Source organism: Mycetomoellerius zeteki, unplaced genomic scaffold (assembly GCF_001594055.1).
Source record: "Mycetomoellerius zeteki isolate Tzet28-1 unplaced genomic scaffold, Tzet1.0 scaffold114, whole genome shotgun sequence".
Classification (NCBI taxonomy): Eukaryota; Metazoa; Arthropoda; class Insecta; order Hymenoptera; family Formicidae; genus Mycetomoellerius; species Mycetomoellerius zeteki.
This window is the reverse complement of record NW_017256062.1, coordinates 1,222,662-1,237,062: the sequence shown is the minus strand read 5'-3', so window position 1 is coordinate 1,237,062 and position 14,401 is coordinate 1,222,662. Positions and strand designations below refer to the sequence as shown.

The 14,401-nt window shown below is 34.4% G+C and overlaps 1 protein-coding gene across 1 annotated transcript in view; it reads left to right on the top strand.

The window, feature by feature from the left end:
* The window catches only part of nAChRalpha4 (nicotinic acetylcholine receptor alpha4), a 197,192-nt gene extending 183,887 nt beyond the window's left edge, over nucleotides 1–13,305 (top strand). Inside the window, exons 9-12 of the mRNA XM_018457315.1 lie at nucleotides 6,861–7,007; nucleotides 7,460–7,615; nucleotides 7,919–8,171; nucleotides 10,906–13,305. Coding sequence (XP_018312817.1) covers nucleotides 6,861–7,007; nucleotides 7,460–7,615; nucleotides 7,919–8,171; nucleotides 10,906–11,097 — 748 coding nt within the window. The 3' untranslated portion in view covers nucleotides 11,098–13,305. The remainder of the gene's footprint in view (nucleotides 1–6,860; nucleotides 7,008–7,459; nucleotides 7,616–7,918; nucleotides 8,172–10,905) is intronic.
* The last annotated feature ends 1,096 nt before the right edge of the window (nucleotides 13,306–14,401 follow it).

Below are 14,401 nucleotides of genomic sequence, written 5' to 3'. Positions count from 1 at the left end.
TACGTGCTGGTTGCACGTGAATTCGCAAAGTGGGTCACAGACCTACGAATACGGTTCGGGAAATCTCGCGAAGAAATATTTCGATTCACCAAAAAGACGTAGAGTTTGCGACGAAGAAAACGCGCAAATGTCGGAAGTGTGCCGGTGTAATGCATCATACAGATGTAGGTTACATCCTGCTTGGCCCGACTTGGCTGTACAGCCCTTTGTAGCTTGATAGTTATGACTCCGTTCACTTCTGAGAATATATCGCTTGTCCCGGTAATCAGTTTGGTGTAATCAGTTTTTAAATTGTATATTTCTGCAATTTCTTCTTCACCTTATCAAATTTTCGAGGATCGCATCATATATAGCATAACAATCATAAATAGCACTAGTTTTTAATGTTTTGTGCGAGAGCATATACATATGAAGATAGTTTTATAGCGGAATTTAAGTTAATATTTACTTATGACATAGCATTTCTTTTCGAATAATTCGAATGATGAACAAAGCGGATATTTCCATCAGAATTTGATGATAGTTGAGAAATCATGGGTATTAGAACAAATACATTTAAGCAACTACTGTTAATCACTTCTAATACGTGAAATCGATTTAAAATCATATAACAGAAAAAAACAAAAATTAAACACTTTATTTTCAATGAAACTTTATTATTATATTAGATTACTATATTAGAAAAAAATGTTTTTTCTTTTATCTCAAAAATCGGACCTACGAAAATATTTCGATAGCAGATTCGAACTCAGCGCCTCAAAATACATTTAAAAAAATTATTTCCTTTTTTGCACTAAAAATTATTTAAAATTTCTAAACTACAGTGTAATTGTGTGCATAAACCCGCGGCCATAGATGCATATTTCATAATACAATGCACTGTAGAACAAGAATAAAGAAATATGATTTTTAATTAATATCGCCAATATGTAACAAATAACATCCAAGAAAATAGTATCGTACAAATAATTTATTAATACTCATCGTTTTGCAACAACGGGAAAATTCTTTTTATTCTTAATATTCCGCAATTATTGTACAATTTTACGCTTACATCTCTTAACCAGTATCTATTTTTTCTCCTGCGATCTCCCACATTCATTCTTCATAAAAACTTTCTCTTTGTGTTTCCCTTCTTTCTCTATATTTTTTCATAAACCTTTCTCGGATCCTTACTTCCGTCTAGCGTAACATTCTTTTTTTCATGACTGATGGCCAACGATGATGAAGCGACTAGGAAATTTGTACGACGTCGTTCTTTCAGCATGACGCGGCCGATTCACAGCGAAGATCGAAAACGCTCCCTTCGGCACACATGCGTTTCACTGAAGAAACACACTTATACGATTTTATTTTCCATGTTAAAAGAGCTTTGCTCAGCAAAGCATGTGAAAGCATGAGATTATTTAATTCCTCAAGGGCAATAAGAAGTGGCGTGGTTTCTTTAAAAGTTTAAAATATATGTTTCTTTTGTCGAATCTTCTCAATGGAAATATAAAATATTTTTATTCAAATGCGAAGTATGTACATTAGCATTAAATGTGTTAACTAGCATAATGCGCACTTTGCCTATGGCGCAAGTGGAAGAGAGCATATTTCTTCCTCTGAGATACACACTAGCAAACACGAGCAATCCGACTACGCGCGCATCCAAGACTTAATGGTCCTACCCTCAGAGAATCGGTAGAGGAGCGTCCTGCGATTTCACGATTCATTCCACGTCCGCGAACGTCTTAGAACAGCGAAAAGCTTTTTACTCCCCGGTAGTTCTCGAATTTGCAATATTTCTTTGGATGTACGCAGCCAAGACGAGCTAGGACAAGCGCGAGATGAAGATTGCTTATCTCTGGATTTGGTCTTCAATGAGAGATAAAGAAAGAAAAAAGAAACTGGTTAAGCGCAACAACCATTCGGCAACCGTCGCGAATTATTTCCAAGGAAATATTTGATATTCGAGCTTTTCGTTAAAGAATATTCTCTTTCATTTCATGAAGCTATATTAATGAAGGCACCTCTTTTTAATGACACAATTTTTGTGTGCTATTATATGCATTATAAAAGTTCTTCTTAATTAACACAAATTTCCAAAATGTAAAATAATACGGAATAAAAATATTATTATATGTTACACCTCGTGTACATAATTAATATAATAGTTATAATTATATAATTATAATAGTCTTATACATTGTTATTAAACAGCATTATTATAAAAACAGAATTAATTCTCTCACGCAATTGTCTTCTTAATGAATAAAAATTATTTTATGCATCCTAAATACGCAAATAAAAATGTATGAAAATATAATGTCCAGAATTGAATTATAGGTCTTCTTCTGGGAGAAAATTTAAAAATAAAATAATCGGGGCGCGAATATGACACCGAAGTGTTTGAAATCCACCGATTTGGAACTTGAAAACGAATCTCGAGTGTCGGCCATTATCGACGCGGAGAACATTGAACGTGTTTCCATGGGGAGATATAGTCTCGTGCTTTAAGACGCACCCCGGTCGAATCAATGACGCGATCTACTTGGGCAACGAAGTGAGAAGCGACGAGTCTCCTTGAGGACGAGGGAGTCAGCAAATTGGCGAATTGGGCCGACAGCATGCGGGCCGTTGTTGAGTGGAAGCCACGTGCCTTTCCATATATGTGTAGAGTGTCTGTGTATGTGTCTGTATGTGATGGAAACCTCCTAATAGCTTCGGACGCTGCAAGGATGCAGTAGGTGTGACACATTAATCAGTAGCAGCGTTCACCGAGGTTGGACTCCAGCCATCCATGGAGCTGAATCCTACGATATACAACGTGTCTCGCTTAGGTGTTGCACACTTCCCGTGATTGCGAACATTGCAGAACAAATAGAAAAGAATGCTTCTCGTCAGAGCACCAAGATATTGGTAGTTCTTAAGCTATGTGCGATTGAAGGCTTATAGAATTATACTGCATGAAATTTCGTGAGAGTAAAGTAGCAGTAACACATTTTTTTATTTTTTAATTGTCTTATTTGAAATGATATTACATATATTTTAAAAGAATTCTAACTTGAGATTTAATGCGCAATATATCATATTAATACAGAAAATTAAAAAAATTTACGAAATAGGGTTTTTTATTTCCAAAATAAGAAATTTTTTAAGTTTTCGAGCGTTGCAAATCCTAAATGGAGTGATATAATTTATAATATATTAATGTAGAAAATTTAGAAAAATGAATGAAAAAGAAAGGCGTCTTATACATATTTCTAAGATAAGAAGTTGAACTTTTCAAAGGAATTTATAATCGTGAAGAAATGCGCAATGTCTGCCACTTCAAATATAGCGCCAAATTTCCCATCTCACTGGAATTTCACGAGGCTCACTTCGTCCTCCTTGGATCGGCACCATTATGAATTTCCGTTTAGATGTGTGCGGGATTCCGCGCGTGACATCCTTGGCATTAGCCTGGTAAACGCATCTTTGATCTAGGTAGTAAATTACTTATACAATTGCATACACATTTCTGCAAACATAATTTCTTTTTATCAAAAAAAGAAGAGATTTCTTGAAATCGATTTATAAATAAAATCTTTGGGACGCGTGCGAGTTTTAATACACAACAATAAAATGAAAAGTGATAAAATAAAACGACCAATGCACTCGGATATTTTCTTTAACTACGTTGTAAAAAATCATTAAAAATTATTATTAAAAATTATTTATAATAAATATTCTTTACAACTTTACATGATTTTAAGTTACATAGTTTTATTCTTTGGACTTTGACGTGAAAAAGAAACTTTAAAGTGAAAAAGAAATCATTCAATTATGTTAATATTAAGCGAGGATACATTAATTTAAAGTACACCGGATACGAATACCAGTTAAAGAAACGGAAAAACTATACATATATATTAGGTGCTAAACTTAATTTCTGCGGTTTTTTTTTGTTAAAAAAAACTCATATCTCGATATCAAAAGTAAAAAATACATCAATCAAAGTATTTGCCCTCGCTAGCTATACATTTTTCCCATCTTTCAGGCAATAAGTGGATTCCGCGACAATAGAACGATTGGTCTTTTGAAGCAATCCATGCGTCGATCCATTTTCGCACATCCTCGTAATTTCTGAAGTGTGTATCCACCAAGCCGTGCTACATCGATCAGAACAAGTAATAATCTGAAGGAGCTAATAGCGTTTTTCACTAACAGTGCTGGTGCGCGCTCAGTGCACTTTAAAGCCGTTGTACACAAATCGATGTACGTAAAGATGTATGTTTAATAAAAATATAGAAATAAATTTAAAAAACTGTAAAATCCTCAATACATTTTATTGTGGTATTTGATAAAATATACATTAGGTATTTTATTAATTGAGATATCTCACTTTTACATTCAGTTTAGATTAGTGTACAACAGCTTTAATGTGCACTGAGTGCGCACCAATTCTGCCAGTGAAAAACGCTATTAGTCTGGTGAATACGCTGGGTGCGGGAGAACTTCCCACTCGAGCAGCTCAATGTTTCCTTGACGACTTTTGCAACGTGTGCTTAACTTTGCGTCCATTGCTGGCTACTGATATCGATTCCCCGTGATACTTTCGTTCGGTTTGACTAGTTCATAGTAAACGACGCTTTGCATATCCCACCAAATGCAGATCATTGCTTTATGGCCATGAATATTTCGCTTTGGTGTAGATGTTGATGGTTGGCCGGGGTCCACCCATGACCTTTTGCGTTTGGGATTGTCAAAATATATCCACTTTTCATCGCCAGTCACAATACGCCACAAAAAACTCTTTTTTTTCTGTCTGGCAAGCAGAGAAATAGAGATGTTTAAGCGATTCGCAATGGTATTTTCGGTTAAGTCGTGTGGTACCCATTTTCCTTCCTTTTGAATCTTTCCCATTGCATGTAGACGTTTGGAAACAGCCATTGGAGTAACGTTTAATGCTGCAGACAATTATTAGAGCGTTTGAGCTGAGTTTTCGTCCAATAATGTTTGCAATTCGGCGTCTTCAAATTTTTTCGGTTGACCTGAGCGTTGTTTATCATTTACATCATAATCACCACTTTTAAATAGCTGAAACCATTCTTGGCATGTTCTTTCCGATCGAGCATAATTGCCATAAGCTTCGACAAGCAATTTATGAGCTGCAACTGCACTTTTTTTCAAATCAAAGTAATGAAGCAACACATGTCGAAAAAACAATTTATCACGTTCCATGTTTAATAAAAAAAAAATAGCACTGTTCGCTCAAATGAATCTTTTCACACTGAATTTTGTTGAAAAATGTCTAACCTCTAAAATGCAGCTAGTTTCAGATGTCAAAGTAAATTACACCTACAACTAGCGTCATCTAAATGTGAACCGCGGAAACTAAGTTTAGCACCTAATACATATAATACCGATGAAGATTAATATTTTATGTCGTAAAATAAAACATAAAAATGATAAAAGTAATTTATATAAAAATCTTATGTAATACTAACTATTTTATTAAATATTTAATGTAATAAATGTTCTTATTAATTCTTACAAAGCTCATCATGAAATTAGTATGTTTTATTGGAAATGTCTTTCTTGTCACGTCCTATCGTTCAGGATTACACGTTTAGAGCGAAGATAGCAGCTTCGAGAACGCCTAATACGTGAGTATTATGGCACATTTTGCCGGGATGACTAACGCGGTCGTCGCATGATAAAAAGCGAACAGACGTGAGGATCGAGAATTTACGTAGCTGCGGCAACGTAGTTCGAACCGATAAATGGTTTGAAGCCATGTCAAAGAAAGTGGGTCCAATTTAAACCTGTCCTTTGCCCAGTTAGGATCTTTCATCGCCGAATGGATCTGCGTTATGAATAGTTTCATGAGATTTACATTCCATCCTGTTTTGAAGATCAATTATGATTGTACGTTATGACAATTTGCCTCCGTTCGCCGGGATAAATTTGCAGTAATCTAATAGTAGCCAATTTCTAGAACGGACACTATCATAAAACTACAAAATATTCTCGCAATTCACGAAAGAGATTAAATAACACACACACGCGCGCGCGCGCGCATACACACATTACTTGGGGACACAGAAATTGAAATTTTATAAAATTTCCGTAAGCTGAGAATTATATAAGTTGAGAATAACTGGCAAACATCCAGCATTTTCTTAGAAATTCTGGATATTATTTTCTGTAAAAAAAACCTAATCTACTTAAAATTAAAAAAGCGCAATACACATAATAGTAGATATGTTATAGCTTAACATTAAGTAGAGGAGAAGGTGATATTATGGCATCCCAGTTAAATTTTACACAATAACTTTGTTAATAATCAATATTTAAGTTTAAAACTTAACAATTACATTCGTTAAAATGTTGTTGAATCGATCGTTGTTAATAAATCGAATGTTAAACAAAGATAAAATAATACACAGGGATATTTGAGTAACGTTTCCGAACAGCCTAGACTAGCAGCTCTAGAAGTTAACGAGAATTAAAATCTCCACCGTAATAAAGCGATGTTTATTAAAAATTTAATTAGCTATCCTCCGTTAAGCGTCGTAAATAATAACTTTGTAATTAGTTCTAATTACTATGTAAAACAGATATATATAAAATGTATTAGTTTGGTGACTAGAATAATTATGAATTTATAATGCGAATAACTAAATTAACATTTATACTAAACTTGCGTTATTGTGCATAACAGTTTGTCATCAAATTACGTTCGATCAATGGAGTATATTATTTAAATTGTGGTGAATAAGAAAGTAATCTCGTAAGACGTAATACGTAATGACAATTAAAATATATAAAGCAAACACACTTATTTAATGTTATCTATAATATATGATTGATCTCTGCCTCTTTGTTTTTTTCAGTATATGCGTTACCGTCGTTGTTCTCAACGTTCACTTCCGTTCACCACAAACGCATAAAATGGCACCTTGGGTGAAAAGAGTTTTCATACACATTCTTCCACGATTACTAGTCATGAGGAGGCCTCAATATAAATTTGAAACTAGCAGGTTGGTATTATACATGTATATTATTATATAATTACAGCATATTACTCAAGTGAATTTATTATTTATTCCTATTTTCTTAACTATCAGCGTGATAAGATCCAAAGTTTCCTCAACTTTTATTTTAAATATCGGGGGAAACTTTTATTTCAAATTTTGTTATCAATGTGTTTAGTATTAAAAATTAGAAAAAATATAGAAAGTATTAAATGTTCATGAAATCCAAGTAAATCGTTATTTCTGCGTATTATTTGCGAGACGTTAGCGATAACAATCTCAATCAGGGATTTCATTACCCGAGATTGCGCCGTATGTATAACAATAATATTATACATACTTAGCGCGACTTTAGCTTATATTCTATTCTCAGTGAGATCGCATCGCCAGTTAGTCCGCCGTTTTCCAGAACATGGCACCCGCATTAAAATTCCGCGCCCGATTGTCTATGTTTGCAGGTACACTTCCGGTAGAGTGCTAATGAGGACCGTCAGAGGAAAGGAGCAGACTTGCTATTACCCTTACCACCCGACTCAGGAAGATAGTGAAGAACATCTCACACCCAAGAGATTCCATAGCCGTCCTCCGTCAAAGGAAGATCTTTCGCCTTCCAGGTATTTACGACAATATAGAATACTTCTACTAATTAGCTTTGATCCTTATATTATCGTTGAGATTTATTACATTTATTATTTAATGATCCATTATTTTGTTGAAAGTGCTTATATATATAATTACAAGTATAAAATATCTTCTTGTCCAAAAAACTTACACAGATAAAATTATAATTATAAATTTAAACTTGAATAAAATGGCACTAAAATACTCTCTTTTTTGTGATAATGATAAAAATGTCACTCACGATACTGGAAACAACGAGCAAGAAACACAACTAACAATGTCTCCGATTGTTTCAGCCTTACAGACGGTGCGAGATTTGGAGGCAGCTGCTTGATTCATGGCCCTCCGTTACCACCGTTACGACCATTACACACCGAGTGCGAAGATCTCTCGGTCTCCGGAGACGCAGCCAAAGAGGAAGTCAAGAATACCGCACTGCGCAGCCCACCCACCTTCTCGCATTCCCGTTGTCCACCTGAAGTCCACAGGTCCTGCATCTGCGTGCGCTTCATTGCAGAGCATACCAAAATGTTAGAAGATTCGACTAAGGTAAATCTATTGAAAAAAAAATAGAGAGACATATCTTTTAATAAAAATTGTATTTGAATGATTATTGCTTTTCTCTTATATATAATAGGAAAGATCGGGCTCCGCACAAAAATTTAAACTCTCAAAAGTATTTTTAAATATGAGACTTCTCTTTATCTCATTTTTTTATGTAGAAAATTGCATATTAAAGTATTACGTATATTTAAAAATGCATTAAGAATATTTGATAAATATTAATTGGTTTTTAAGGAAAAAATGAAAATGTATTTTTTAAGGAATTACCCAAAGTGCCCCATACCCGAGGCACTATGGATCATACATTAAAAGTTTAGATAAAAAATAACAGTGATAAAAGTTGAAAAGAAATTTTAGTGGAATTTTTTGAACATGGACTATTTGTATATTTAATAAAATATAACAGACGACTATTTGAAAATTCAAACAACGACAATAGTTTAACGATGTTTTGACGATCGAGCGTTTTTACTTTAATTTGACATCATGAAATTATCTTAAACACATATATTCTACACTGAAGAGAATCCAATACCAGGGTTGAAAAAAAAAACGTCTGTATTACATTTTTTTAATATACATTTTGGATTACACACGAACAACTGGTGTCGGCTCACATTTGGGAATTCCTTTTACATCAACGTATCTAATCGTATAATTTTAATTAACTTACACAGCCTCAGCATAGTCATTGAATGTGATAAAACATAATTACAACTATTAACTATATATAATTAATAGAATAAAAAATCCATAAATAAACTTATAATATTAACTATCAATGAATAGATAGAAAATTTATAAAGGTAAAATAAAATCAATTAATGTTTAGGCTTATAAACTGCCATTCTAACGTATATATTAGTTTATTTTCTTGTGTATACAGAGTGTGACCGATGGTGCTCCGAACACTTTTAGAGCGGTATTCATAGTCGGATCTTATATTTATTACCGTCTTAAGTACAATCTTAAGATACCATGAACCAATCAGAAAGCCGATCTAGCATCTTAAAATATTACTTAAGATAGTCTTAAAATAAGAACGGATTATGAATACCGCCCTTAATATAGAAAATGATAAAATATATATCCAAAAAATGAGTGATAGTCATCAACAGATGATTATTTGTAGTATAGTAAGATGAGAAAAAATGCATAGAAACTTATACCTGACCTTCAATACATGTATCTTTTACCACAAAGATAATATTAAAGCATTTTAAATGGTTAACAATTATTTTTGCATCACAAAGATCCTTAATGGAGCGTCCTGATACAACAGAATTTAATTATTGCCATCCAGATACGAAGAATGGGCAACAAAGTATAAAACAATTGTATAATACCAGTTATATTAATCTAAATACTCTGTATTATCCTAAACAATCTATGATACCCAGTAACTCATGATGCCCCGGTTTCCCCTAATATAATAGTGCGTGCGTGCGTGCGTGCGTGTGTGTGTATCTACGTATATCTATATGTAAATATCTTAATTTATAATTAATTAAAATGAGTATTACGGTTCAATTAAAATAAATCAATGCAATAAATTAATGCCAATTAGAGCCAACACAGGATATTATTTAGTGTGAAATTTGATTTATTCATAAATCACATTTGTCATAATTACAAAGATTTCGATCCAACTTCGGATCCTTATCGATGCTAATTGCGTAAATTGAATTATAATTAAAGATGCTAATGACAACTGAAATTAGCCAGCTGAGTGTAATGATGTATCAACGATATCACTGCACTTTCTGATACACTCTGCAGCAATTTATCAAATCATTATTTTCAGTTACAATAGAAATAAAATTTGTAACACGAAAATTTGTTACATGAACGGCGAAGTAGTTTTAAGGTGTTGATATGTTGAGGAAACATTGAGGAGCAACACATCATTTAAACATGACTAAGCTGTCATATGCTTTATCCAGTAGTTCCGTATCGTTCTGTAGATTTAGGCCATTAGTTTATTGTCTAATAAAGATCATATATTTCCGAGATAAGTCTTTTATTTAATATTTTTTCCTCATCTAAAATAAAAAAAACTTATCTCGGAAATGATCTTTATTAGACAATAAACTAATGGCCTAAATCTACAGAACGATACGGAACTACTGAATAAAGCATATGACAGCTTACGTTTAGGTGATGTCTTGTTTTCTATAATTTATATTTTCTTGTACAACGAGTGTCTTTCCTTGTTTGTCTCGTCAGTTGAAACCAACGCTTGACCTGTAAGTTACAAATTTTATTTTTATTGTAACAAAATAATGATTTGATAAATTGCTGCACAGCGTACCAGAAAACGCAATGACAGCGTTGATACATCATTACTCCCAGCTGGCTAATTCCAATTGTCATTAGCATCTTTAATTATAATTCGATTTATGCAATTAGCATTGATAAGGATCCGAAATCGTTTGTGTTTGTGACAATTTATGAATAAATCAAATTTCACACTAACGTTACTGACATCCTGTGTTGGTTCTAATTGCATTAATTCATTGTATCTTAATTTATATTTTATATGTATTTCATTTGCGCAACAATTTCCACGCTCAATTCCTAGATGTTTTTTTTTATTATTTTGATTATTAAGGAGTTATTACTTTGTAAATATCTAGATTATGTAAAAAATCTAAAAATGTCTTCTCCATTATAAATCGAAAATATTCCCATGAATCAATCAAATCATTCCTCTGCGCAGGTAAAAGAGGATTGGAAGTATGTGGCGATGGTGCTAGATCGCTTGTTCCTCTGGATCTTTACTCTGGCAGTTTTGGTGGGTACTGCAGGCATCATTCTACAAGCACCAACTCTTTATGACGATCGAGTACCCATCGACAAGAAATTTAGCGAATTCGCTACCACAACGGTGGTGAAGTGTCCGCCCCAGTAGTCCATGCCTGAGCCCTGCACCGTAGAGAAAGACTAAGGACCAAAAGCCCGGACCTAGTCTTAGGAGTATTCGCAAGCTCATCTCCTTATCCTTAATGACGAAATTACGGCAAAAGGGCTCCAATTTTGCAAAGAGTGACCGAAAGTATATGATCGACGATTTCAAAGACGATGTGTGGGTTAAGCTCCTTTGAGAGAAGGATAAAAACCAGAAAAATGAAACATATTGTCGTTTGTCTGGAGAGAAAATATCGATAGAAGGGTGAGAATCGTCTCGAAAAAGAAGACGATGTATGTCGTTACAAAATCCTGAAACGAGAGAACTCGAGGTCGTCGCTTGAATAAATTGCACTCGGTATCTCCTAAACAGGACACATCGCTCGCGTGATGGGCGCGAGATTCGCAAGGAGATTTACGTACACCTACATAGTCTGCTCAAGTAAATTGTAATACGAAGCTGCCACTATTTAATCGGGTAACACATCAGGCTGACGGACGTTACGGTGTAACACTGTATAGTATAATTTTAATGTCCCAGAAACGGGGACTGAACGCGACGATCGAGCTTCCGATCTCCGCCTGTCGTTCGTAAACGCACGCGAACGGGCATTAAATTATCGTTCGAATAAAATTCGGAATAATAAATCTCGACATGAATTAAAGCTAACGCGAAGTTAATTAATGTCATACGTTCAGTCTACGTTGTAGATTTATAATCTAGAACGAGGCAGCCAATACAAAGATAGCTTTGATTGTTGATGACGTCGCGGTTGTATTGCTGCAGCATCTTGCACGGTTTACAATGAAGACTCAACGCCGTAACAAGCGTACAAAGATTTTTCTTTTTTGAATGATTTTTATATTAAACACGATATATCAATAACTCCATAGCTTGTCGCTGCGTGTGCAATTTACTGAAGCTTGAAGCTTGCAAGCTTCTGCATTACAATAAAATGCGAGTAAGAAGCTGCAGTACATCATCGCAACACAATTGACAGCAATCCATACGCAAACAATACTTCGCTCGAACGACGAAGTCGTGTTTCGCGAGCGTTTTGTCCTTTACAACGCGGGCCGGGAGTCGCTCGCACTTACGCGAATTAATTAGGTAATCGGCGCGTAGCTAGCTCGTCGTACGCAGACCTTAGGGTGTAATCTTACTCGAAGTGTATAACCAGTTGATAATTTTAGGAACATAACCGTTTATACGAGCATATATATACATACATATACCTATTTAAGAGCGACGGACGAGCCGATGGCGCGTCGGTAGCGCGAAATACTATTCAACAATGTACTATCCTGAACATTTAATCAACTTCCTTTCTTTTTGCTAATCTCTTTCTATTATTAATGACTATATTTCTATAATTATAATCTTTCTGCAACTTTGCATCTATTCTTAATTCTCTCATTCAACGCTTCTTGATCCCTTTCCCTTCTCCAATAAGCGATGTAAATATCTTTATTCGTACGCGAAATTATTTCTTGTTCTCTTGGCTGTTCTCTTCGTAAAGAAGAGACTGCATATCTTGCGTCGCCGACGCATCTCGCGTTACCTCGTCTCAATAAGAATATATTTGTATTTTGTAACGAAAAATGAAACACGTGAGAATACGATAAAGAATAACCGATAGTACGGTAAGAACAAGTAAAGCATACGAATTCTAAAGCTGATAGTTGTAGGGAATTGAACAACCATTGACGCCGTTGTTCAATACCGTAGTTTGTGGTTGTTGTCACTGTGAGTCGTCATTCATTATTTTCGCCCTTTTTTATTTCCTTTTATAGACAAAGCGTCACGTACGATATTTGTCATTGTGGTTAAACGATCGTCTGTCGCGAATCGTATATGTAAGCATAAAGATGGTCGTAATTGAGTCGTGAAACGTGAGTCGCAATCGTAGGTCAACGCACAATGTTTTGATCAACCTACAACTACTCACGTTTCACGATTCAGTTACGGTCATCTTTGTGCTGAGGCCCTTATTCGCGAGAAATGTTAATCAACGTCGGAGAATTTTGGATTCTTTTCCTGTTTAATCTGTTGATTTTTCGCGTATTTCGGAAAATTTAGAAATGAATGACTTTTTCTATAATAATTCAATTCGAATATAATTCATTACAAAGTTGATGAGGACATTGAGCAACGTACTATTAATTTGTACAGAACAAGTTAGAACTTTTATTAACTTAAATTTTGAAAACACTTAATCAACGATCTATTTTCTTATAGATTGAAATAAATCCGATTTTATTCTAGTGATGACGTTTTCATACATAAAAAAATTAATTTTTTTCTTTTAATAAACCAAGAGGATTCACGATTGACTTTGCCTTTTAAGTCGACGATTAATACTCGCATCGACATACCCGATTCTCCGACGTTTTTAAGACTTTTACAGTGAACTCGATTGAACGTACTAATTCATATTAAAGCCGTTGTACACTGATATAATCTATGTAAAAGTAAAAAAAGATGCAAATCTTTTGAATTATAAAATACAGATTTCACTTAACACTTAATAAAATATAAATATAGTAAGATTGGCTATTGGGAATTAGCGCTGTACTATGTGTGCGCGATAAATTTTAATATTAGTAAATTGTGTCTATCTTATTTAATTAATAATTTGTAAACAATATTTTGACTTTATAGCCATCTTCAATACATAAAGATGTCAGACCTAATAAAATGTATTGAAGATTTCATGGTTTAATCCATATTTATGTTCATATTAAACCCCCCCCCCCCTTTTTTTAAGTCAATTTGTGTACAACGGCTTTAATGTGCACCAGTGCACATTGAGTGCATCCAATCGAATTCACTATTAGTCATAACTAACGAATAATAATTTTCGTACATTCTAGATATAATATTGTAGTACGTTGAACTGTAAATATATATACATATTATTACGGTGAGGGGAAAAATAAAAATTCCCCATTACTACTGCCATTAAAATGCAACGCCCGTACTTTAAAAGCGTTTTTACGCCGTCACTCGAATGACCATCGATCGTTCTTCGTAAAGAACAATTTCCGGCATACGATTTTTCTTTCGTTCACCAATCGATCGAGGAGAGATCGGGTCAACGAGAAAGCAGAACTTCATGACAGTAACTTCTTCTCGAAACTCGGACGAATTTTCCTCCCTGACTGATTACATTGCAGCGATCGATGCCGATCGATCTATGCCGGATATTGTACAAAAGTATACGCTATTCGATTGAAAATCGTCCAGTGAACGCCAAAGCGTTAAGGAAATAAAAAGGCGTGCACTTAGTATCGTAGACTCAAGGAAT